This window comes from Hemicordylus capensis, chromosome 2 (assembly GCF_027244095.1).
Source record: "Hemicordylus capensis ecotype Gifberg chromosome 2, rHemCap1.1.pri, whole genome shotgun sequence".
Lineage (NCBI taxonomy): Eukaryota > Metazoa > Chordata > Lepidosauria > Squamata > Cordylidae > Hemicordylus > Hemicordylus capensis.
The window spans coordinates 294,334-316,205 of NC_069658.1; the positions used below are offsets into that span (position 1 = coordinate 294,334).

A 21,872-nucleotide genomic window follows, 5' to 3' on the forward strand; every position below is an offset into this window, starting at 1 on the left:
CATATAACTTTTAAATGCATTCCTGCTTCCCTCTTTTATGGCTTTTTAAAAAAAAATGATGTTTTTATGATGCCTTTTTATAAATATTTGGACCCATTTTTTTTTACCATTCTTAACTACAATGTTCAGGTCTCAGCCATTAAAAGACATTTAGCTTGCGGTCTCGCTTTGTTTTAGACAGCCATCATTTTATTTTAAATTTTACTTCTATTTCTGATTTTTATAGTCTTTTAGAATAGTCCTTCAGTATATTGCACACCCCATGGCTTTTAATATCTACTTTTATCTTTTATAAGTAATATGTAATTACCCCTTATACTTTATGCTGGTCTATGACCATAATAAAGCCACCTAATGGTGCAGCAGGGAAATAACAATAATAACAAGCCAGAGGTTGCCGGTTCAAATCCCTGCTGGAAACACCTCTATTGGGCACCAGCAAGCAATATAGGAAGGTGCTGAAAGGCATCACCTCATACTGCGTGGGAGGAGGCCATGGTCAACCCCTCCTGTATTCTACCAAAGACAACCACACAGGGCTCTGTGGGTACCAGGAGTCGGCACTGACTCAACAGCACACTTGACCTTACTTTATGACCGTAATAAGGAGTGATTTGATTTGATCACTTTTAGCTGCTCTTTGCTAGAATGAGAGGATTACCTTCCTTGGAGGCCTTCAGGAGAGTGTGAAAGACCCGCCTTTTAGCCTGACTTTTAATCATCTCTAGTTTTAATTTTGATTTTAATCTGGCTTAAAAGTGTTTTTATTTTGTTTTATGATTTATGATGCGTTTTCGATTTTAATGTCAGGCCTCCCTGAGCCACTCTAGGAAGGGTGGCATACAAGTCAAACACACACACACACCCCTCTCTGACACACACAGATTGCCCGACTGCGTGGAGGAGGCCGGAGTTCCACTTTGCAAAGGAGGTTCCAACCTTTCCACAGTGGGAGCTCCATCAATGGGAGTGGAGGGTGAAAAGCAAACACCCTCGTGGGCTGCACGAAAAGAGGTCACAAGAAGCCATCACTCCACTCTACTCTGGTCGAGCCTCACTTGGACTCCTTGATAATAAGCTGGAAAAAGTTCCGGGGAGGGCAGCTGAGGTGGAGACAACTCTGGCAGTCCTATGAGGAGTGAATGCTTGAGCTTGCTGCTCGGGACTTGTAGCCTCCAGAAGGGGGGACTCGGGGGGGGGGGCAGGAGAGATCTGGAGGGCAGTCACACAGGAGGAGGAGGAGGAGGAGGAGCAGCGGGCTGGTTCTCGGGGGCGCCTGGGGACAGGAGGAGAGCTGATGGGTGGAAGGGGCCCGGAAGCTGCTTTGGGCTGGAGGGGAGGAGGGACTCCTGCTGCGTGTAAGAGCTGCTCGGCAGGGGAGCAGTGCGCTGCACACCGTGGCGGGCTGGGCTCTCCTCCTCCAGAGGTTTCCAAACAGAGGCTGGCTGGCTGGCCGGCCCTCTGCCAGGGATACGGCCACCCCTCCCAGCCCCAGGCAGGGCCAGAAGCAGTGTCCCCTCTAAGGTGTGCGTACACTCACAGATCCGTTTCTGGATGTCCGCTCAGTTAGTTTTAGACCCCGCTCAGGTTGAATCAAGAAAACCCCCCTCTGAATGCAGGGCCTTGATGCTGCCATTCCGCAGAGAGATGAAAAGAAGGAGAGAGACCCTGGCCAGAAGGGCCTCCATCCCCCCTCGGAGGCTCTCTCATGCTGCCAGCAGATGCCTCGCTCTTTGGCCTCAAGCGCGGGGGTGGCGCGGACAGGACAGCCCCAGTGAGGCTGACTCTCGACCTCCCCCCCCCCGCTCTTCTGTGAGGAGTCCCGGGGCGGAGGGGAGGGGAGGGGAGGGGAGGGGGGGCGGAGACCTCCACCCGCCCCAGGGCCCTGCTCCTCGCTCGGTACCTTGATGGTCTTGACCAGGTTGGCAGTGCTGTTAGCCACCTCCTTGGCAGACTGGACAAACTGCCGCTTGGCAACCGGGTTGGCCGTGCGGGAAGAGGCCAGGCGGCAGGTGTTGCAGAGGGCAGAGGTGTGCTTCGCCACGATGGTAGCAGCCGACAGGACCTGCGGGAGGCAGGCACGGGCGTGGGCGGGAGGCAGGCACGGGCGTGGGGGGGAGGCAGGCACGGGCGTGGGGGGGAGGCAGGCACGGGCGTGGGGGGGAGGCAGGCACGGGCGTGGGGGGGAGGCAGGCACGGGCGTGGGGGGGAGGCAGGCACGGGCGTGGGGGGGAGGCAGGCACGGGCGTGGGGGGGAGGCAGGCCCACGCTGCGGAGGCTCTTGCTCTCCACCCCAAGCCTCGCCACCGAGGGGAAGGAGACCGCCCCCCCTTCTCCTTTCCCGCGGGAAACCAATCTGACCTGCCCGCCAGAGCCTGCTGCCGCTGCTGGCTGGTCTGCAGGGGCCCCTGCCTAGCCTGAAGGCCACCTTGAGTCCCTGGAGGGCCGGCTTCTGCCCTTCTGCTGCCGGTCTCCATCAGGCCAAGGAGACCTCCTGCTTGCCCCATGCTCTGGGACTGACGGAGCTGCCACCTCTGCCCCACACCAGGAGGCTTCCCCTGGGCTGCCCCCCGCCCTCCCAGCACCGGTCCTGCCTGCTCCGGCCACTGGAGCTTACCTGGGACTGTGTGCAGGCCGGGTCAGTCAGGTTTTGACAGGCCATCTGGATGGCTTGGTTGGCCCTTGCGAACTGGGTGGGGTCCACCAGGCCTTGCTGCCCTGCCTGGCTGTTGGGATCGGAGACACCAACCAAGTAGGCGGCCTGGAAGCAAAGGCAAAGCAGAGAGAAGGTGGAAGCATCCCGGCGGGGGCGGGGGGGGAGCACAGCCAGGCGGGGGGAGGTTGCTCCCCCCCTCCCCCAGGAGCGCTGCCCTGGCCAAGGCCACAGGGGCCTTCGGCGGGGGCTCCTCACCTGGGCAGCTGCTTCTGTGAAGCCACAGAGGGCCTTGGAGGCGGTGCTGATCGACTCGCCAAACTCCGGCAGCTTGCTGTTCTTGGCGTTCTGAGAAATGCCAGCCATGGCCTCACCCAGGACCTGCAGGGGACAGCAAGGCAGGCGCTAGTGGGCAGCCGAGAGCCACCCCCCACCCCCGGCAGGAGCCTGGTCCCGGGGGCCGCCACAGGGGCCCTGCCGCCCCGACCCCCCCCCTCACCTTGGAGTTCTCCATCACGCTGTCCAGGCAGTTGAAGTACGACATGTCATTGACCGCCTGGGTGGGGTTCTCCAGCAGCTCTCGCACCGTCTGGGGAGCAAAGAGGAAAGGCCACTGCCGCCGGCGCTCGGCTCGCAGCCCCCGCCACGGCCTTCCCCCGCCGGGCAATTCCCGCGACCCTCCCCTGCTGCCCCAGGGAGCTCACCTCCAGCTCCCGCAGAGCATTGTCGCACTCCTTCTGGCCGGGGGCCTGCTGGGTGCACATGGTGATCAGCTGGTTGATGCTGTCGGTCACAGCCCTGCACAGCAGAGAGAGGCCGGAGGTCAGCCCCGCCTCGCCCCCCAGGGAGAGCGGCCAGAGGGGGCTGCTGCAGGCTGCCGTGCTCCGCCCCAGACGCGGGGGCCAGGTCCAGAATGGGAGCCCCCACCCCCCCCACCCCTGCCGGGGGGGCCCTACCGGGCAGCAGCTGCCAGCTGGTTCTTGAGGCTGGGGGCTGCAGGGTCAGCCGAAAGCGCCTTGGCGGCCAGCAGCAGCTTGCTGGAGGACATGGAGATGCTCTTCAGGTTGGACACCACCTGCGCCTGGGCTTCCTTGGACTGCGGAGAGAAGGGGCCACAGAGGTCTAGCCTAGCCTCGCCTCCCTTCCCTGGGGCAAATACTTGCCTAGAGTTGGCAAACAGGAAGACGCACGAGCCGAGATGAACGGGACGGAGAGGAGTTGCAGGCCAGCCCCAGAGCCCCCACCCTGCAGGCAGAAGCTCCGGGCAGCCTCTCCAGCGGAAGGATCCGCGCGCAAGGGAAGGGAAGGGAAGGGCCCCCCTCTGCCCAAGGGCCACCAAAGCCCGGCCGGACCGGGGAGAAGGCAGCGCCCGGGCCCCCTCCCCCTCCCCCGCTCTTACCGGAGACTGGCCGGCCATCTCGACGCCAGCCTGCAGGAACTCGTGGAAGTCTTGGCCAAACTTGCCAGAGGCCTTGGCCAGGTCCTGCGGGGTGCCCCGGGAAGCCTGCACCAGCTCCGTGGCCGCCTGGTTCAGGCCGGCGGCTGCCCGGTTCAGGTGACTCTGCGCCTCCTGGAAATTCTTGCTGCTGGGTGGGAACTAGAAGCAAACCACGAGAGAGGGTCAGGTGGCAGGCAGGCCCCGTGCCCAAGAGCCCCCGTGGCAGCCTCTGCCTCTCTGGCCACAGTTGCAATGGGGCGGCGGCTGGAGGGGGGAGACCACGCCGCTCTCCCTGCCTCCCGCTTCCTCCAGCCTTGACAGCCTCCCCCAGTTCCCACTGTACAAGCCTCGGGGCATCCATCCCCGTGTGCAGACTCCCCACACAAAGGGCAACCGAGTCTGCTGTGGACAGGGGGCGGGGGCGGGGGCGGGGGCGGGGGCAGGGGCAGCCCAAACGAAGCCCAGAACAGCCTCCCAACCCGCCCAGTGACCAGAGCCCCTGGCAGCCCATCTCTGCTCTGCGCCAGCCTGAAACTCCCTCCAGACCCGGAGGGGCCAAGCCACGCGGGGCAGGAGGAGACGGGAGCCTCCCACACAGAGCACCGCAGTGGCCACCGAGCACGGCCTCAGGCTGCACAGCTCAGGGCCGCCTTCTCGGGGCTGCTCGATTCCAGCTCAGATGAGGAGGGGACTGCTGGCCTTTGTGAAACACTCGGCAGGAGGAAAGGGGGAGCCGGCGGGCCTCATGCCAGCCAGGGCCCGGCCCCCATGGCGCTGGTCCAGTGGAGGGACTCGGCCCAGGACCTTTGGCCGCACAGGGTCCTCGCCCAGCCTTAGCTGGCCTCTGGCTCCAGCGGCACCCTCGAGCCGGGTCTCTGCCCAGCCAGGCAGCTCCTGCTCCCGCCCCCCCCCCCCGCATCAGCCTGGGGGCTCCCCACCCCACCCCACCCCCGGAGGAGACTCACGGAGCCCGCCAGGAGCCTCTTGCTGGCCTCGCCAACAGTGCGGATGGCGGCGTCCACGTCCCGTTGCCCAGGCAGACAGTTCACGCAGCGGTTCAGGGCCTGCGACACGGCCTTCGCCACCTGCCGGGGGAGGGCAGAGCCAGTCAGCGTGCCCCTCCTCAGGGAGTGCAGCCCCCCCCTTCCCCAGGAAGGGGCCCCTCACCTGCGCCAGGCGCTGCTGGTTCTCGGGGTCGCCCGGCTTGGCCACTGCCCTGCGGGCCTCCTCAATCAGGTTGCCGGCCTTGTCCATCACGTCGCCGGCACACTCCAGCATGGCCGCCTGCACCAGAGGCTCTTCCGTGTTGGCTGCCACCCCGCGGGCAGCCTGGCTGAGAGAACGCAGGGCGTGCGCCACGTCGCGGGCAGCAATCCCTGCAGGTCGCCAGAGGAGGAATCAGTGGCCGGGGGGGGGGGGCGGCCTGCAGAAGCACCGGCTCCCCCTAGCCCAGAGAATACGCTCCGCTTCCCCAGCAGGTGGCAAGTGAGCCCCTGCCAACTGGGCCAAGAGGCACCTTCTTTGAACGTGGCGATTCTCCTGATTGAGCAGAGGGAGAGCCACTGGCCCTCTCCCCCCCAGCCCAGCATCCCTCCAGGGACCGTTGCTGGTGTCTGTCTGGTGTTTCTTTTTAGACTGTGAGCCCTTTAGGGACAGGGAGCCCTCTGGTTTATTTGTTGTTTCTCTGTGTAAACCGCCCAGAGCCATTTCTGGAAGGGCGGTATAGAAACTGAATGAATAAATAAATAAGAAGTGGGGGGATGGGGGAGGAACTGTACCTGGTGGCATGTGGGAGGGCGAAGCTCTGCCATCAGGCCAGGAGGCAGCCTGTCCCTGGGTGAGGACGGCCCCCAAACCTTCCCCTCGGGGACTCATCATGCCTAGGCTGCAGGGAAGAGGGGACCTGCACACCTGCCACCATGCTGCCCAGCACAACGGAAGTGTCCTTTCCACACAAACAAGGGAGAGGCTCTCGCACACATGCACGAGTTGGAAGCCGACTCTGGGAAGAGCAGACGCAGCTCGAGGGGGTGAGCAAGCTTTTCTAAACAGAACACCATCTAGCTTTCCCCCCCTTCAAACTAACTAACAGGAAGAAGAGAGATTTTGAGGGGCTGGTTTCTCTTTAAGGGATAAGTCCTAGTCTCTCTCTCTGTGTGTGTGATTTGCCAGGGCTAGCATTTGCCAGGTCTAGCAAACTCCAGTGTTTTTGTTTGTCCCTGCCTGGAGGGAGTGGAGTCAGCTAGGGCTGGAGGAGGCCCCACATTCCTTTGACCCACATCCTGTGTCTCAGTTGGAAGCCTACTCTCTACATAAGAGGTGAAAGCCCGAGAGCATAGCCAACAGGGATAGCAAACAGGATGTTGGAGTTTTGCAGGAGTTAGGCGGGAAGTGTGTGTGGGAGCCTGGAACAAGCCCCGGTGATCACAAGGAGCCTGGTGGAGAAGAAAACCTAAGTGCAAATCCCTCCCTAATATTTTAGAGAAAGGCTGACTGGATAGTTAAATGGCTGACCATTACAGCTAAGACCTATCCTTCTAATAAGCTTTCTCAGAAGCTTGTGCCAGCTGGACAAAGAGTCAAAAGAAAGATAGCAGACACCAGGGAAGAGATTCAGCATATAGGTGCTTATATGCCAATGCCAGAAGCCTCCAAGCCCGGATGGGTGAGCTGGAGTGCTTGGTTGCTAACACAGAAATAGATATAGTGGGCATAACAGAAACATGGTGGAACAGTGAGAACCTGTGGGACACTGTTATCCCTGGATATAAACGCTATAGAAAGGACAGGGAGGGGCGCCTTGGAGGTGGAGTAGCACTGTAAGTTAAAGAAGGGATAGAATCTCACAAGCTAGAAAACTTAGGTGGACTGGAGTCCTCCACAGAAACCCTGTGGGTGACAATACAAGGCCGGAAAGGGAACGTGCTACTGGGAACGTGCTATCGCCCTCCTGATCAAAACGCTGACAGTGACTAGGAGTTGCAGCAGGAAGTCAGAGATGTGTCAAGGAGAGGCAGGGCTGTAATAATGGGTGACTTCAATTACCCACACATAGACTGGGTAAATTCACAGTCAGGTCATGACAAAGAGGTCAAATTTCTAGATAGGCTGAATGATCGTGCCCTAGAACAATTGGTCATGGAACCAACCAGAGAGAAGGCGACCTTGGACTTAATCCTGAGTGGCACCCAGGACCTGGTGCGTGATGTCAGTGTCATTGACCCTTTAGGGAACAGTGACCACAGTGCCATCAAATTCAGCATACATGCGGGGAAAGAATCACCAAGGATGTCTAACACAGACATTTTGAATTTCAGAAGAGGAAACTTCTCCAAAATGAGGAGTATGGTGAAAAGGAAGCTGAAAGGGAAAATCAGGAGAGTCACTTCGCTCCAGAATGCATGGAGTTCACTCAAAACCACAATACTAGAAGCCTGGTTAGACTGTATACCCAAAAGGAAGAAAGGTACCACTAAGTCCAGGAGGATGCCAGCATGGCTAACAGGTATCGTCAGGGAAGCCATAAAAGGGAAGAAGACTTCCTTCCAAAATGGAAAAAGAAATGCAAGGTGACAATAAGGGAGGCAAAAGGAAAGTGTGAAGAACATTTAGCTAAAACTATCAAGGGGAATAACAAAAACTTCTTTAAATACATCAGAAGCAGGAAACCTGCCAGGGAGGTGGTTGGACCTTTAGACAATGAGGAAGTGAAAGGGATTATTAAGGAGGATATGGAGGTTGCAGAGAAGCTAAATGGGTTTTTTGAGTCTGTCTTCACGGCAGAGGATACTGAGCATATACCTGTTCCAGGCTTTTTAGGGATGGAGGCTAAAGAACTGAGTCAGATAGAAGCGACAAAAGAAAATGATCTAAACTGTCTGGAAAAACTGAAAACTAACAAATCACCAGGGCCGGATGGCATCCATCCAAGAGTCCTCAAAGAACTCAAATGTGAAATTGACGGCCTCCTTGCTAAAATATTTAACTTATCCCTGCAATCAGGCTCTGTACCAGAGAACTGGAAAGTAGCAAATCTAACACCGATTATCAAAAAGGGATCCTGGGACGATTCGCAAAATTACAGGCCAGTTAGCTTAATGTCTGTTCCAGGCAAATTGATGGAAAGCATCCTCAAGGATCTATATATATAATTCTCCTGAGTGTGCCAGGGAAAATACGTCCCAGCAGCCCAGCTAATTGCCTGGCACACCCAGGAGGAAGAGAATTGGCTGGCTGCGAGGCATGGCCGCTGGCGGGCCCGGCCTGGCAATGGGTAGTGGCCGCAGGCCCGGCCACGGCGAAGACGTGGCGGGCCCAGCCGAGGGCCGAGGTGGTGAGGCAGCTGGGTGGGCGGTGGGCGGCCAGCCCCGATACTGGGTCAGAAGGTGGGGGTGGGGGGGAGAGGTGGCTGGCCTGCCGCTGGCCGCAAAGACTGGCAAGCGGCAGCAGCGGGCACGGCAGGCCGCAGAGGCGGCACTTGGTGTGGTGGGCCCTCGGCCAGGCCAGGAGGAGCCAGTGGGAGACTGGGGTGGGAGGGAACCCGCTGGCGGGACTTTCCTGTTTGCCACCCGGGAGGAGGAGCGGTGGCGGCGGCCTGGTAGGTAGAACCTTTAAAAATGCAGGGGGAGGGGGGCAGGGGGGAGGGCAAGAGGGAGTGGGGCATGGGGGTGGGAGGGAGGGGAAGAGAGGCAAGAGTGTGGGGCGGGAGGGAGGGAGGGAGAGTGGGGCAGGAGGGAGAAGGGAACAGCCAGCCCCAAAGAGCGCACAGATGCTCTGTGCGGGTTGGCTAGTAAAATTCTAAAGCACCTAGAAGAACAAGTCCTGCTAGGAAAGAACCAGCATGGCTTCTGCAAAGGTAAATCTTGCCTGACCAACCTTTTGGAGTTCTTTGAGAGTGTCAACAAGTGTGTGGATCAAGGTGATCCAGTTGACACAGTATACCTGGACTTCCAAAAAGCTTTTGACAAAGTTCCTCATCAACGACTCCTGAGGAAACTTAGCAGTCATGGGATAAGGGGACAAGTACATGTGTGGATTGCTAACTGGTTGAAAGACAGGAAACAGAGGGTAGGGATCAATGGAGAGTTTTCGCAATGGAGGGAAGTTAGAAGTGGGGTCCCCCAGGGGTCTGTACTGGGACCGGTGCTTTTTAATTTATTCATAAATGCTCTAGAAGCAGGGGTAAGCAGCGAGGTGGCCAAATTTGCAGATGATACCAAACTCTTCCGGGTAGTAAAATCCAAAGCTGATTGTGAGCAGCTCCAAAAGGATCTCTCCAAACTGGGGGAGTGGGCGACAAAATGGCAAATGCAGTTCAATGTTGGCAAGTGTCAAGTGATGCACATTGGGACAAAGAACCCCAACTTCAAGTATACACTGATGAGATCTGAGGTGAACGTCCTGCCCTGGAGCGAGCATGGGATGATAACCCAGGGAGTTGTCCTCACACAGCAGCCTAGAATGGGGTGGTGGTGGACAGCTCATTGAAATGGTCAACTCAATGTGTGGCAGCTGTGAAAAAGGCCAATTCCATGCTAGGGATCATTAGGAAAGGGATTGGAAATAAAATGGCAAATATTATAATGCCCTTATACAAAACTATGGTGCGGCCACACCTGGAGTACTGCGTACAATTCTGGTCGCCACATCTTAAGAAGGACATTGTTGAACTGGAGAAGGTACAGATGAGGGCAACCAAGATGATCAGGGGCCTAGAGCACCTTCCTTACACGGCAAGGCTACAACACCTGGGGCTCTTTAGTTTAGAAAAAAGACGACTGCGGGGAGACATGATAGAGGTCTATAAGGTCATGCATGGTGTGGAGAAAGTGGAGAGAGAGAAATTCTTTTCCCTCTCACACAACACTAGAACCAGGGGTCACTCCATGAAATTGATTGCCAGGAGGTCTAGGACCAACAAACGGAAGTACTTTCCCACACAACGCATAATCCACTTGAGGAGAGTGGGCATGCCCTCAACTCCTGCCCAGCAGCATCTGGTGGGCCACTGTGTGAAACAGCATGCTGGACTAGATGGGCTTCCTTGGGCCTGATCCAGCAGGGCTGTTCTTATGTGTGTGTACACACACACACACACACACACACACACACACACACACACACACACACACACACAGCTGCTGCCAGGAACTAGGAGGAGGACCACCAAGTACCTGTGTAGTTCTCGTTGCCCTGGGCCACCTCTCCCAACAGCTGGGCAATGGCAGAGCTGACAGCCTTGGTGCTGTTCCCCAGGTCCTGGGCACATTTCTCCATCTGTGACAGAGGCGAAGGCAGGGTCAGAGGCTGCCCCCTGCAGGAGGAGTCCTCCAGCCCCCCCAGCCCCCTCTCCTGCTCCACGGCCATCCCTCCGGCCCGCCACTCACCGTCTCCCCTGGAAGCGGCTGCAGTTTGCCGTCCCGGGCCGCTGCCTTGGCTTCCTGCAAGTCTCTCTCCAGGCTCTGCACCAAGCTGAGGGCCGAGTCGATCTCCAAGGGCCCACAGGCCTCTTGCGCCTGCCCAGAGAGAGGAGAAGGTCACCCCAGCCCCGTCGCCAGGCGTCTCCTGTGCAGCCCAGACTGCACCTGTGGGATGAGCTGCCAGGCTCCCGCAGAGGGGCCTCTCAGCAGGCATCAGCCGGGCTGGCCACCAGGTGGCGTCTGCTTGCCCGGACCCCCGTTGCTGGGGAGGCTCAGAGACTCCCATAGGGCTGGCCACGGTGGATGGGGCTCCACGGGCCGGTGGACCTGACCCTCCCGGCGTGACTTTGTACCTTCTGGGCCGCAGTGCGCAGTTCGGCCAGGGCCGCGGCCAGGTTCTTGGCACACTGGCTGAGCTGCATGGCAGAAGCCTGGTCCGAGATGGTGGGCACCGTGGCCTTGGCAGCAGCCACCATCTTCCCGCCGGGCTGCAGGAGGGGAAGAAGCAAGAGCCATGAAGGGCAGCTGGGCGGCAGGCCAGGAGCCCGGCAGGCCGCTGGGCTCCGCTCCACCTTTGCGGGGGGCTCAGCAAGGCCTCTCCTTACCTGCAGGAAGTTCTGGCTGGCAGCAATGAGGGACAGTTGGGCACTGGGGCTGTCGGGCTGGGACTGGCTGCCACGGACGCCTTGCACCAGCATCGGGATCTGCTCGGCCACCACCTGGAGCAGGAGCAGGAGCAGGAGCAGGAGCAGGAGCAGGAGGGGGGCTGGGCCTGCCGCCCCAGACACGCTCACCCACATCTCCACCTCAAGCTTCCTGGGGCCTGGAGGGCGTCCGCAGGCCAGCGGCTCAGGGCACTGCTCCTCTGCAGCCCTCGGGAGCTGGAGGCCTCGCTGCCCAGATGCCCTCCAGACCGCCCGCCTCCCTCCCTCCTGGAGGCCTCTCTTGCTCCAAGCAGCACACAAGCTCGGCCTGGCCGGGCTTCGGGGGGCAGCTCTTCTGCCAGGGCAGGCAGCGAGGCTCCCCACTCAGCCAGCAGACACGCAGGACCTCGGCACCGGGGCTGCAGCCATGTCCCCAGAGGACGGCCACGGGCCCTGCTGCTGCTGCTGCCGCTGCTGCCGCCGCCTCCGGGTCCCAGTGCCAACCGGCCTCCTGCTCCTGGAGCCGGGGACGGCCAGCCAGTGTCCCCTCGGAGAGGGCTGCATCTCCAGCGGCCACAGCAGCCAGCCAGCCGCAGGGCAGGCCCTGCACTCTTCCGTCTTGGAGCAAGGCCCAGCTGCTTGTGCTCCTCGGCCACAGAGAGGGCGTGCCAGCGAGGGAGCCTGGGCCATGGGCCAGAGGGGAGGACCACCTCTGCTGAGGCCCGGGGCACTCCCCCACTGCGGGGCAAAGGGGCTAGTGGGGCAGAACAGCAGGCCCAGCCCCAGCGGCTTACCTTGCAGCTCTGCACCAGCTGCTGCTGAGCCGAAGGGTTCTTGTTGGCCGTGGCGGCGTGGTGGGCAGCGGCCACGGTCTGGGTGGCCGCCGCGGCCGCCTGCTTGGCTGCGTGCTGGGAAGGAGAAGAGGAGGCGGGTGAGGGCAGGCAGGCGCTTGCTCTCAGCCCGGCCCGCCACCGGGAAGGGAGCGGGCAAGGCCCCAGCCCACCCCAGCTGCCCCCAGACACTCACTTCCAGCCTGTGGACCAGCTTCTTCTTGATGGCGTTCTGGGCGGCGGCGTTGGTGGCCATGCGGAGCCCCTCGGCTGCCTCCCGCAGGCGCTGCTGCTGCTCCTCGCTGTCTGGGTGGGCTGCAGCCCCCTGCAGGGGAAGGCCAGGGATGCTGGCACAGCAGCCTCTGCTCTGCCGGGCACGCGGCCACCTCCACCCCACTGCGGAGGTCCCTGGCTAGGGGGACGCTTCCCAGTGGCCCCAGAGCGCCCCCCCACCCCCCGCAGAAGGCCCCAGGCTCCGTCCCAGGAAGGCTGAGGAAGCCTCTTCTCCTCCAAGAAGCCCGGAAAGGAGGCGCCAGTCAGGACTGAGCGGAATGAACCGGCAGCAGCTTCCGAGGGCTGGTCTCTTTCCCCACTCCGGTGGAGGGGGAGGGATGGATCCGGGGGTGGGGGGTGAGGGGAGGGATGGATCCGGGGGTGGGGGGTGAGGGGGGGGGATCCGGGGGTGAGGGGTGGGGTGGGGGATGGATCCGGGGGGGGCAGGCCCTACCTGCCACTGACCCCATGTCCCCGCCACAATGCCTGACCTTGGCTGCCTCCACCATCTTGGCCGTGGCATCTGCCAGAATCTTGGCGGCACTCAGCAGCTTGCGCGAGTTCTCCAGGTCTGTCTCCCCTTCGGCATCTGCCTTGATGGCATTCACCAGGTCGGAGGTGGCCTGGGCTAAAATGCGAGCCTGACGTACCATTTCCCCTGAAAGAGGAGAGCCCGTGCTGAGGAGGACACCCAGCTCGGCTCGCCCTTCGCGGTGCCAGTCCTGAATGAGGCCGAATCAACTTAACCCAGTTAAGACAAGGGGCAGTTATGACTGTGGGAGGATATGCCTGTGCGGGAGGGAGAGGGCCACACGGCCAGAAAAGCGAAACTTCATGGAGTCATGCTTAGGTCTGAGTAGCAAAGCAGAGGGATGCCACAAGGAACTGGACAGGAGACGCCCTGAGAGCGTGGCCTGCAGCAGCCGCCGGTGACCCGAAGGGCATTCCCTGGACGACCCGACTACTCCGGCAGGGGGTGGGGAGCGCCGGCTGCCGACTGATTGGACGCTGGCAGCCACACGCTTGTCTCAGGAGCATCGCCACAAGCTACAAAGCAACTGCTGCTGAAACACATTCGGTGGCTTTTTAGAAAACGTGGCTATTTTAGTGTATCGGAATATAGAAGTGTCGGAGAATCCGCCAGGCAGAGCTGCCCCCACAGGGAAGCGCAGGGAGCTCCAGGGTTTGTCCTGATCAGGCGGGGGAGGAAAGAGACCCCGACACACCCACATGGAGGCACGGTCCCTGGCCGCCCCGCAAAAGACCACGAGGCCTCGCAGGAACAGGAGCAGCTCTTGCGAGATCTGCTGACGGGATCTGGTGAGATTTGACCCGGTTGCTAGGGGCTCTCGAAGGGAGCGGAAGGAGCCCTGGAACTCCGGCTGAGCAGTGGGGGTAGCCAGGCTGGGGCAGGGCAGGGCAGGGCAGGGCGGGGCGGGGCGGGGGGACGGAACACGCCCTGCCCGGAAGCTCCCCCCGGCGGGAATCTCCGAGGCCAGCAGAGGGCCAGACAGCCAGCCTGAGCAGGTGCTAAGAAGGGCTTGATCTCTGGAGTGATACAGCAAGGAACATGGGCACTCTCCGTGAAGGCTTCTTCCTGCTGGTGTAGAAGAGGTCACCCAAGCTTGGGGATTACGTGTCCCACAATGCTCCAAGAGGCAGGAAGTATGACTGGCTGAAGATCCTTTGCCCAGAGTCTGTGGGCGGATCCTCCCAGTCCCTTAAACAGCTCGAGCTTCAGAAAATTAGCCTAACAATACTATCATGTGGCTAACAGAAGATCATACACCCAGTGAGAGCAAGACAGACAACAGAGGGGCAGCCAGTCCCAGCAAGGAGCTCCTTGAGGCTTGCCCTCCATAAAGAGAGAACGTTTCGTGGGGGAAAGGCGGGCAGGAAGAACAAGAGGTGCCTGGCCTGCCCCTCCCCCCCAGCATGCCAGATCCAGCCAAAGTTTCCTCTCTCGGGTGGGCCTTCAGTGACCTCTCCTACACCAGCAAGGGGACACCTTCACAGTGAGTACCAATGTTCCTCGGCTGGATCTATCATCGGCCGGGGGGGGGGGGCTGTCAGGGCAGGACTCTCTGCAGGACCCTGCGCCCAACACTGCCCTAGTGGCTGCGTGCTCCTCCAGCTTATAGTGTCTTGAGAAGGCAAAAGGAGAGCTCCAGGTGGCTGCCTTGCAGATCTCCTCCAACGAAGCTGGCGCAGAGAGTGCTGCTGAGGTGGCCGCTGACCTAGTCGCATGCGCAGTGATCTGGCCCAGTACTGGAAGTTGTTGGGCCTCGTAAGCTACCACAACGCAGGAGTGCACCCAGCGTGCGAGAATGGCTGCTGATACCTTCATCCCCATCTCGGAAGTGCTGAAGTTCACGAACAGGGCGTCCGACTTGCAAAAATCCTTGGTCCTATCGAGGTGCCCCTTAAGGGCCCTCCTGACGCCCAACCTGTGCCACTCCTCCTCTGGCGGGTGTTTTGGGTCTGGGCAAAAGGATGGCAAGTAAATGTCCGCTGATCTACAGAAGGCCGAGTTCACCTCTGGTATGAAGGAGGGCTCCGGTAGGGTAGGAGTCTGACCGAGTCCTTCGAGAACATGCACAGGCTGGCCTTTATCGATTGGGCCTGTAGCTCCGACACCCTTGGCGCTGAAGTGACGGCCGCCAGCAACGCCACCTTCCAGGGCAGGGTCTTGAGGGGGATAGTGGCTCGAATGGCGGGAACTGCACGCCCCTGAGAACGATACGTAGGTCCCAAGAGGGGAAGCAATGGCAGACTGGGGGAAACAGTTGGGTTGCCTCCCTCAGGAACTTTCGAAGAAGCAAGTGGGTGCTTGGCTAGGGAAGAGCATCTGAACCAGGCAAGCTGCCGGGTGTTTCAGTGTGCCCGCTTTCAAACCCTGCGACAGACCTTCCTGGAGAAACTCCAATAAGTCACCCAGCTTGCACTTTTCCAGCCGTTTGGAACGTCTAGCAGCCCAGCGTAGAAGCCTCTGCCAGGTCGACTGGTGTATCCAACTGGCCAAAGCTTTTCTCGGTGCCAGAATGGTATCTGTCACCCTTGAGGACGGCTTTTCTCTGCAGAAGGGCCCTCTCAGCCTCCACGCAATTAACGGCAACCAGTCCAGATCTGGATGGAGAACCGGGCCTTGGGCGAGCGGCCCCGCTTTGGCCAGCGCGACTATCTCAGAGCACCACGGTCTCTTGGGCCAGAAGGGAGCGATTCCAATCAGGTACACCCAGGAGGACTGCAGTTTCCTCAGACAGCGAGATAGCAGTGGCACAGGAGGAAACGCGTACAGTAGATATGGTGCTGACAGGGCATCCGTGGCTTCCACCCTGAACACCGAGTAGAGTAGAACCTGTGTAGTCTGGCATTCTGTGGCAAGGCAAAGAGGTCTATCAGGGGCATCCCCAGGCGATCAGTGACCCACCTGAACACCTGTGGGTGCAGACTCCATTCTGACGGGTTGATCTCTTGGCGGCCCAGCCAATCCGCCTGGATATCGCCTACGCCCCGCACGTGGTGAGCCAATATGGACTGGAGGAGCCTCTCCGACCAGGATAGCAGCTCCACTGTCTGTTGATGCAGGGACCAAGACCGCGTCCCCCCTTGGCGGTTTATGTGTGCCTTTGCTGACGTGTCATCCATGCACACCAGTACATTCTTGTCCTCCAGGACCGGATGGGAGTGCTTCAGGGCTAGGAGGATAGCCCACAACTCCAGCCAGCTGATGCTGTGAAGTGCCTTCTCCACTGACCAGCGGCCCTGTGCTGACTTGTTCCCACAGTGCGCCCCCCATCCTGCCAGGCTCGCGCCCATGGTCATGAGGATCCTGTCTGGTTCCAGGAGCAGCTTTCCCTTGTGGAGGTTCTCCAGTTGAGACCACCATAGGATGGACTCACGTAGGCCTTCCGAAATTGCCAGGCGCCTGTCCCGCCTGAGGGCAATGCTGATCTGGAAGGAGAGCAGCTCCCACTGGAGGTGACGCAGGTGGAATCTTGCCCAAAGGACTGAATCCATGGCTGCCCCCATGAGCCCCGTAGCCTTGCCGCCTTCAGTGTGCCTGTGGTTCTCTTCAACACGACCTCCCTTGCCAGGGATGAGAGGACCTCCATCCTGTCCTGTGGATGGAACAGCCTGCACCCCCCAGTGTCCAGAATCACCCCGAGGTGGCGAAGCCTGCGCTTCGGGGTGAGGTGGCTCTTCCCTTCGTTGATCAGGAAGCCGTGGGCACAGAGGGTCTTCTGTAGAGCCTCCTGGAAGCTTGCTCAGATCAGCAAATCGTCCAGATAGCAATATAGGTGCACCCCCTCCATCCGCAGTTGTGCTACCAGTGGGATCAGGGTCTTGGTGAAGATGCGGGGTGCCAAGGATAGTCCAAAGGGTGGCGCCCTGTACTGGAAGTGCTCCCCCATGTAGCAGAAGCGCAGGAGGTGGCAACTGCTGGGATGTATGGGTATGTGGAGGTGTGCATCTTGAAGGTCTATTGATGCCAAGTAGTCCCCGGCCTGAAGAGTTTCGGCAATGAAGCGGAACGTTTCCATTCTGAATCTCTTAACCACATACCTGTTGACGGGCCGAAGGTTTAGGACCGCCCTTGCTGAACCATCCTTCTTCGGAACAGTGAAGATGACTGAGTACATGCCCCGGCCCTTCTGACACTCGGGGACCAGCTCTATGGCATCTGTTTCCGATAGGTGCTGAATAGCGGCAGTCCGTGAGTGGCACATTAAGCATCTCCAGGGTCCCTTCGTCAAAATTATAGTTTATTAGCCACTGCTGACATCTTCTTGGTCGCAGAGATAGAGGCCCATTCCTCCTTAATGGCATTGGTGAAGCCCTCCAGCATCACTCCCTTTGTCTGGGAAACCTTGGGTGAGGGGTGGACCAAGACCCCCCAGAGACTGGTGGGCCCTGCTCAGCCAGTGGCAGCTTGAGGTCTAGCGCCTCAGTCGATTGTTTGATAAGGGGCTGGGTGTCTTCCATCAGTGTCAGCCTCCGAGCATGGGCAGTGTGCATGGAGTCTACATGCAACTCATGCTCCCCAGGACAATGAATCATTAGTGGGCTCCCCGAAGTCAGAAGGGACCCCATCCCCAATGGGGTGGAGAGAGTCCTATGAGGACCTCCCCCCCCCATTCCCTAACAGGATGTGCTATCTCCTCATAGTGGCCTCCTCCTCAGATTCCAATGAGAAGGCAGATGCCCCGGTCCCCCTGCAGGGACGGGTTGGCTTGGTTTTAAGGGCAGTAGCCAGTGATTTTTGTACTGTGGCCTGAATCCAGCCCATCCAGGTGGCTGGATCAGGGGGCCCTCAAGGTTCCCCGTGGGGGTGGATCCATAGGGGTCTGCGTCCTTGGGTAGTGCCTCCGCCAGCTAAGAACATTAGAATAGCCCTGCTGGGTCAGGCCCAGAGAAGCCCATCTAGTCCAGCACCCTGTTTCGCACAGTGGCCCACCAGATGCCGCTGGAAGCCACAGGCAGGAGTTGAGGACATGCCCTCCCTCCTGCTGTTGCTCCTCTGCAACTGCTACTCAGAGGCATCCTGCCTTGGAGGCTGGAGGTGGCCTGTAGCCCTCCAACTAGTAGCCAATGATAGACCTCTCCTCCATGAAGCTGGGTCGGATCTAGGCCACCCCCAGCCCCCGCAGGGCCCAATCCTACTGCCTCTAGGTCTTCTTGGCCCTCAAGGTGCATGTCCCGCCTCCACTGGCCATTCAACTCCTCTCCCAGCTGCAGCTCCTTGCCCCGCCCTCCATTTGGGCCCATGAGGCCCGGCGCCCCAGCCCAGCCAGTCTCCTCACTGGGGAGCAGAACTCTCCTGTGGCGCTTTGGGCCGTCGGCGAGAGGGCGGGCAAGGGGGGAGCACCGCCACCACTGCTTCTTTGGGGCTGCTGGGGGCACAGCTGCCTCCACGACCACTGCGGAGGCTGCTGGGCACCCACGCTCCCTGTTCTGCTGCCGCCGCTTTTTTTGTTCGGGGCCCTGGGCCAGTTAGGGTTAGGGGGGGAGCCGCGGCACCAGTCACGCCTGGTCTCCCGGTGCCAGGAGGACCCTCCCGGGCGGCCGCCATCTTCTCCGCTCTCCTCTTGCCTTCCCACGACTTTGCCAGGAAGAGGCGGCAATGCTTGGTGCGCACTCTGAAGGCCAGGAGGGGCCGGCTGGGCTAAAGGGAAATGCGGAGGAAGACGAGAGGCGGAAGAGACGGAGCGCGGGCAAAGGCGGAGGGACAGAGGAGGCTGGGTGGCTGCTGTTGCTTTGAAGACATCGGTTAGAAATGACGTGTCGAGAAGGGAGTTCAAAGGGCTGATGACAAGAGAGGCGAAAAACAGAGGGAGGACTGAGGTGGTCCGAAACTGCACGAAGGGAAGGAAGCGGGCAGAGCGCGATGCGACCTCTTTGGCGCAAGGCAGGAAGCAGGACTGGGCGGATGCGCCTACAGGCTCTGGGTTAGGGATCTTCAGCCAATAATACTTCCTGCCTCTCGGAGCATTGTGAGACATCTAATCCCCACACTTGGGTGACCCCCTGCTCCAGCCGAGAACCCTATTCCAGTTACTCTTCCACCTTGGGGGTCTCCGCAGGGTCCCACCCTCTGGCACCCAGGTTCCTAGCTTGGGGGAGGCTCCCGGGCTCCCAGGGACTGGCTGTGGCCCTCGGCTCTGCTCGTGCCCGTTCTGCGGCCCACTGCCGTTCGCGCTTGGGTCTGCCCCAGCTCCAACTACGGCCACAGCCTGCCTTGGAAGGAGGCCGGGAAACTTCAGCAGGGCTTGGCGGGCTGCTGTGTGCCTGGAACAGCCCCTGCCCTGAAGGCCTGTCCGTGCCTGGACCCAGGTCAAAGGGCTGGCCTTAGCTTTGACGCTCGAGGTGCCGCCCGTCCAAAGCCCTGCCCAAACCAACCTCCGGGCTTCCACGGGCCTCTGGAGTCAAGAGCTGCTGACTCTCTGCCCAGGCAGACCTTATCAGCCAGCTGCGGCCAGAGGTAGCCACAGGCTTGATGGGGAAGGAAGGGCCAGAGCAGCTGTCGGCCTCCAGCACCGGCTTCGCCTGCAGAAGGTCCAGACTCTGACGGGAAAGCACCCCCTGCCAGCCAGGGCCAACCGTGTGGGGCTAGAAGGGCGGACTCAGCGGAGGGCAGCTGGGGGTGCCCCGAGCCCCTCCCCTGGCCCCAGCCTCGGCACTCCCTCCTCCTCCTCCTCCCCCTCCTCCGGGGCCAGGCGCTCACCAGCATCGCCCATGGAGCTGAAGATGTTCTCGGTGACATTGAGGATGGTATCCGTGGCTTGGTCGTAGCGGCCGATGGGCTGCCCCCCCGTGGCATGCCGCTTGATGTGCTCCAGCAGGTCGTTGAGGGCCTGAGTCACGGCTGTGGCCGCCACCCCCACTTGCTTCAGCAGCTGCTCCTCGGAGGTCGCGGCCTGAGAGGCATCCACGCAGCTCTCCACAGACTTGGCCACCAGCTTGCCGGCCTCAATGAGCTGTTCCTGGCACACGGGCGAGCTGATGGTGGGGGCCACCACCTGCCAGGAGGGAGGGAGGGAGGCCGCGGGTCAAGCTCCACCGCAGGCCTTGCCCGCCTGCCCACCCAAAGCCCGGCCGGGAAGGCCCCCTTCTCACAGGGCCTCCTGAGGGCAGAGAGCCTCGGCCCCAGCGCTTGCCAAGTGAGGGGCCCAACAGGCGCAGCCGCCGTGCCCACTCCCAAGGCAGCCTGGCCCAGAAAGGGGCGGCAGGGCCCAATCCCGGCCAAGCGGGCCTCTGCCTCGGCGCCTGAGCTGGACACAGAGGCCGAGAGGAGTGCTGCCACTTACCTTGGTGCAAGCCACCAGCTGGGAGGTGGAGAGCGCGCACTGGGTGGCAGCCGCGATCACCTGGGTCTGCAGCACCGAGTCCTCTGTCTTCTGGGCCACGTTCTTGGCCTTCAAGACCAAGGCGGCAGCAGCACTGGCTACCGCTTTGGCCAGCTGCATCAGCATGTCCTGGGTGGGGGGAGGGCGGGGGTCAGGACATCGCCTCCGTGGGCTGCAAGGCCACTGGGAGCTGGAGGAGAGGGGCTCCCGGCTCCCCCCTCCAGCCCCCCTCCCCACCCCAGACACGCCCCCCTCGTGCTCTCCCAGCACCATCCGCTCCGCTGAGCTCCAGCCAGACCCAGAGGGCTGCTCCCTTGGAGCCAGCCAGCTGCATCCTTGCTCCCCCCAGAGAGAGAGAGAGAGAGAGTGTCCCGCAAGCCCCCAACAACCAGCCTCAATCACAGGCTCAGAGCGAGGTCTGCACACCAAGCCCGTCACCAGGATCAAGCACCAAGAGCCAAGGCGTCCAGGGTGGGGTGGGGTGGGGTGGGGTGGGGTAGGGTGTGGGGGGCGGGAGCCGGTTTGGGTTAGGGTTGCTGCTGCTGCTGCTGCTGCTGCCGCTGCCTCCCCCCCCCCCGGCTAGCAAGTGCCCCAGGGGCGGGGGGTTGGCGACGGCCAGTGAGACCAGCCGCTGAATGCAATTGCTTGGAGGCTGGAATGGGATCTTCCGAGGCCCCCCCCCCACCTGGGACCCTGTTGGACTCCCGGGGCAGAGTTCCCCGGGACAGGGATTCCCAGCGGATGTGGACGGCTGCGTTCCTCATCCCCAGCCAAAGGTCACTGCAGCGGGGGCTGCAGTCAGCACCAGCTGGGAATCCCTGTCCCAGGCCACCCAGCCACGGAGACAGAGAGCCGAGAGGGCCTTTCCACCAGAGCCAGGCCACAGACGGGCCGCGGCGGGCAGAGCAGCAGCAGCAGCAGCAGCGGGAGTGGAGCACGAGACCGGCTCAGGGAAGCCCGCGAGAGAGAAAGCGTTGCCTCCGGCCAGCCCCTGATTGGAGACCCAGACCAGGCTCGATCCAGGGGGACTCAGCCCCTTGCGTGGCCCTTTTACCGTCTTTGGGTCAGGGGCGGGCAGGGTCCGGGAACGCCAGTGCTCCACCATCTGCACATGAATCCGCAACACAAGAGGAGACGTTACGAGCCCACCCTGGCCGTCCCGCGCCAGAGCCCTCTCCGGAGGCTCTTCTGCGGGAGGAGGCCTGCCTGCCTGCCTGCCGCTCTGGGGCAGGAGGAGAAACTCACCTGGAAACGGGGGTCAGTGTCGCTCTCCCCAATCTGCTGCAGCAGCTCTCCGCTGGTCTGCCCCACGGTGCCTGCCGCTTGCAACAAGCTCTGCCGTGGCTGGAAGACACAGCACAGGAGCCCGCTCAGTCCCTGCCCAGGTGCACTCCCAGGAAGGCCGAGGAAGCGGCCTCCGACCGAGTCCGACCGCTGCTCCAGTTGGCTCAGAGCTGTCTACCCAGGCTGGCAGAGGCTTCTCCAAGGCTCCAGTCCTCAGCCCTCTCTTGGAGCTGCTGCCGCCGCCGCCGCCAGGGAGGGAACCTGGGCCCTTGGGCATGCGAGCAGGCAGGCGCTCGTCTTCCCAGAGCTATGGCCGCGTCTCCTAAGGGGGGTCTCTTACAGGGCTCGCAAGCAGTCTCCCATCCAAAGGCAAAGCAGGGCAGACCTGGCTTAGCCAAGGGGACCATCCAGGACCAGCTCTCCTCCCAGACCTTTGGACAGCGCCCCCAATCCCCGGCCATCTGCTCTCCTGCTCCCAGACTGG

The 21,872-nt window shown here is 60.9% G+C and overlaps 1 protein-coding gene across 2 annotated transcripts in view; it reads right to left on the reverse strand.

The window, feature by feature from the left end:
• The window catches only part of TLN1 (talin 1), a 78,572-nt gene that overhangs the window by 20,236 nt on the left and 36,464 nt on the right, over positions 1-21,872 (reverse strand). The window contains exons 16-35 of one of the 2 annotated variants that reach the window (XM_053289778.1): positions 21,350-21,448; positions 21,159-21,209; positions 20,066-20,233; positions 19,483-19,777; positions 12,749-12,915; positions 12,181-12,309; positions 11,949-12,062; positions 11,116-11,229; positions 10,864-10,998; positions 10,478-10,606; positions 10,265-10,367; positions 5,259-5,467; positions 5,057-5,176; positions 4,053-4,250; positions 3,610-3,749; positions 3,358-3,451; positions 3,153-3,242; positions 2,912-3,034; positions 2,618-2,761; positions 1,904-2,065 (exon numbers count right to left, since the gene is read on the reverse strand). In XM_053289778.1, coding sequence (XP_053145753.1) covers positions 1,904-2,065; positions 2,618-2,761; positions 2,912-3,034; positions 3,153-3,242; positions 3,358-3,451; positions 3,610-3,749; positions 4,053-4,250; positions 5,057-5,176; positions 5,259-5,467; positions 10,265-10,367; positions 10,478-10,606; positions 10,864-10,998; positions 11,116-11,229; positions 11,949-12,062; positions 12,181-12,309; positions 12,749-12,915; positions 19,483-19,777; positions 20,066-20,233; positions 21,159-21,209; positions 21,350-21,448 — 2,784 coding nt within the window. The remainder of the gene's footprint in view (positions 1-1,903; positions 2,066-2,617; positions 2,762-2,911; positions 3,035-3,152; positions 3,243-3,357; positions 3,452-3,609; positions 3,750-4,052; positions 4,251-5,056; positions 5,177-5,258; positions 5,468-10,264; positions 10,368-10,477; positions 10,607-10,863; positions 10,999-11,115; positions 11,230-11,948; positions 12,063-12,180; positions 12,310-12,748; positions 12,916-19,482; positions 19,778-20,065; positions 20,234-21,158; positions 21,210-21,349; positions 21,449-21,872) is intronic. The other variant, XM_053289779.1, reaches the window with a different exon arrangement.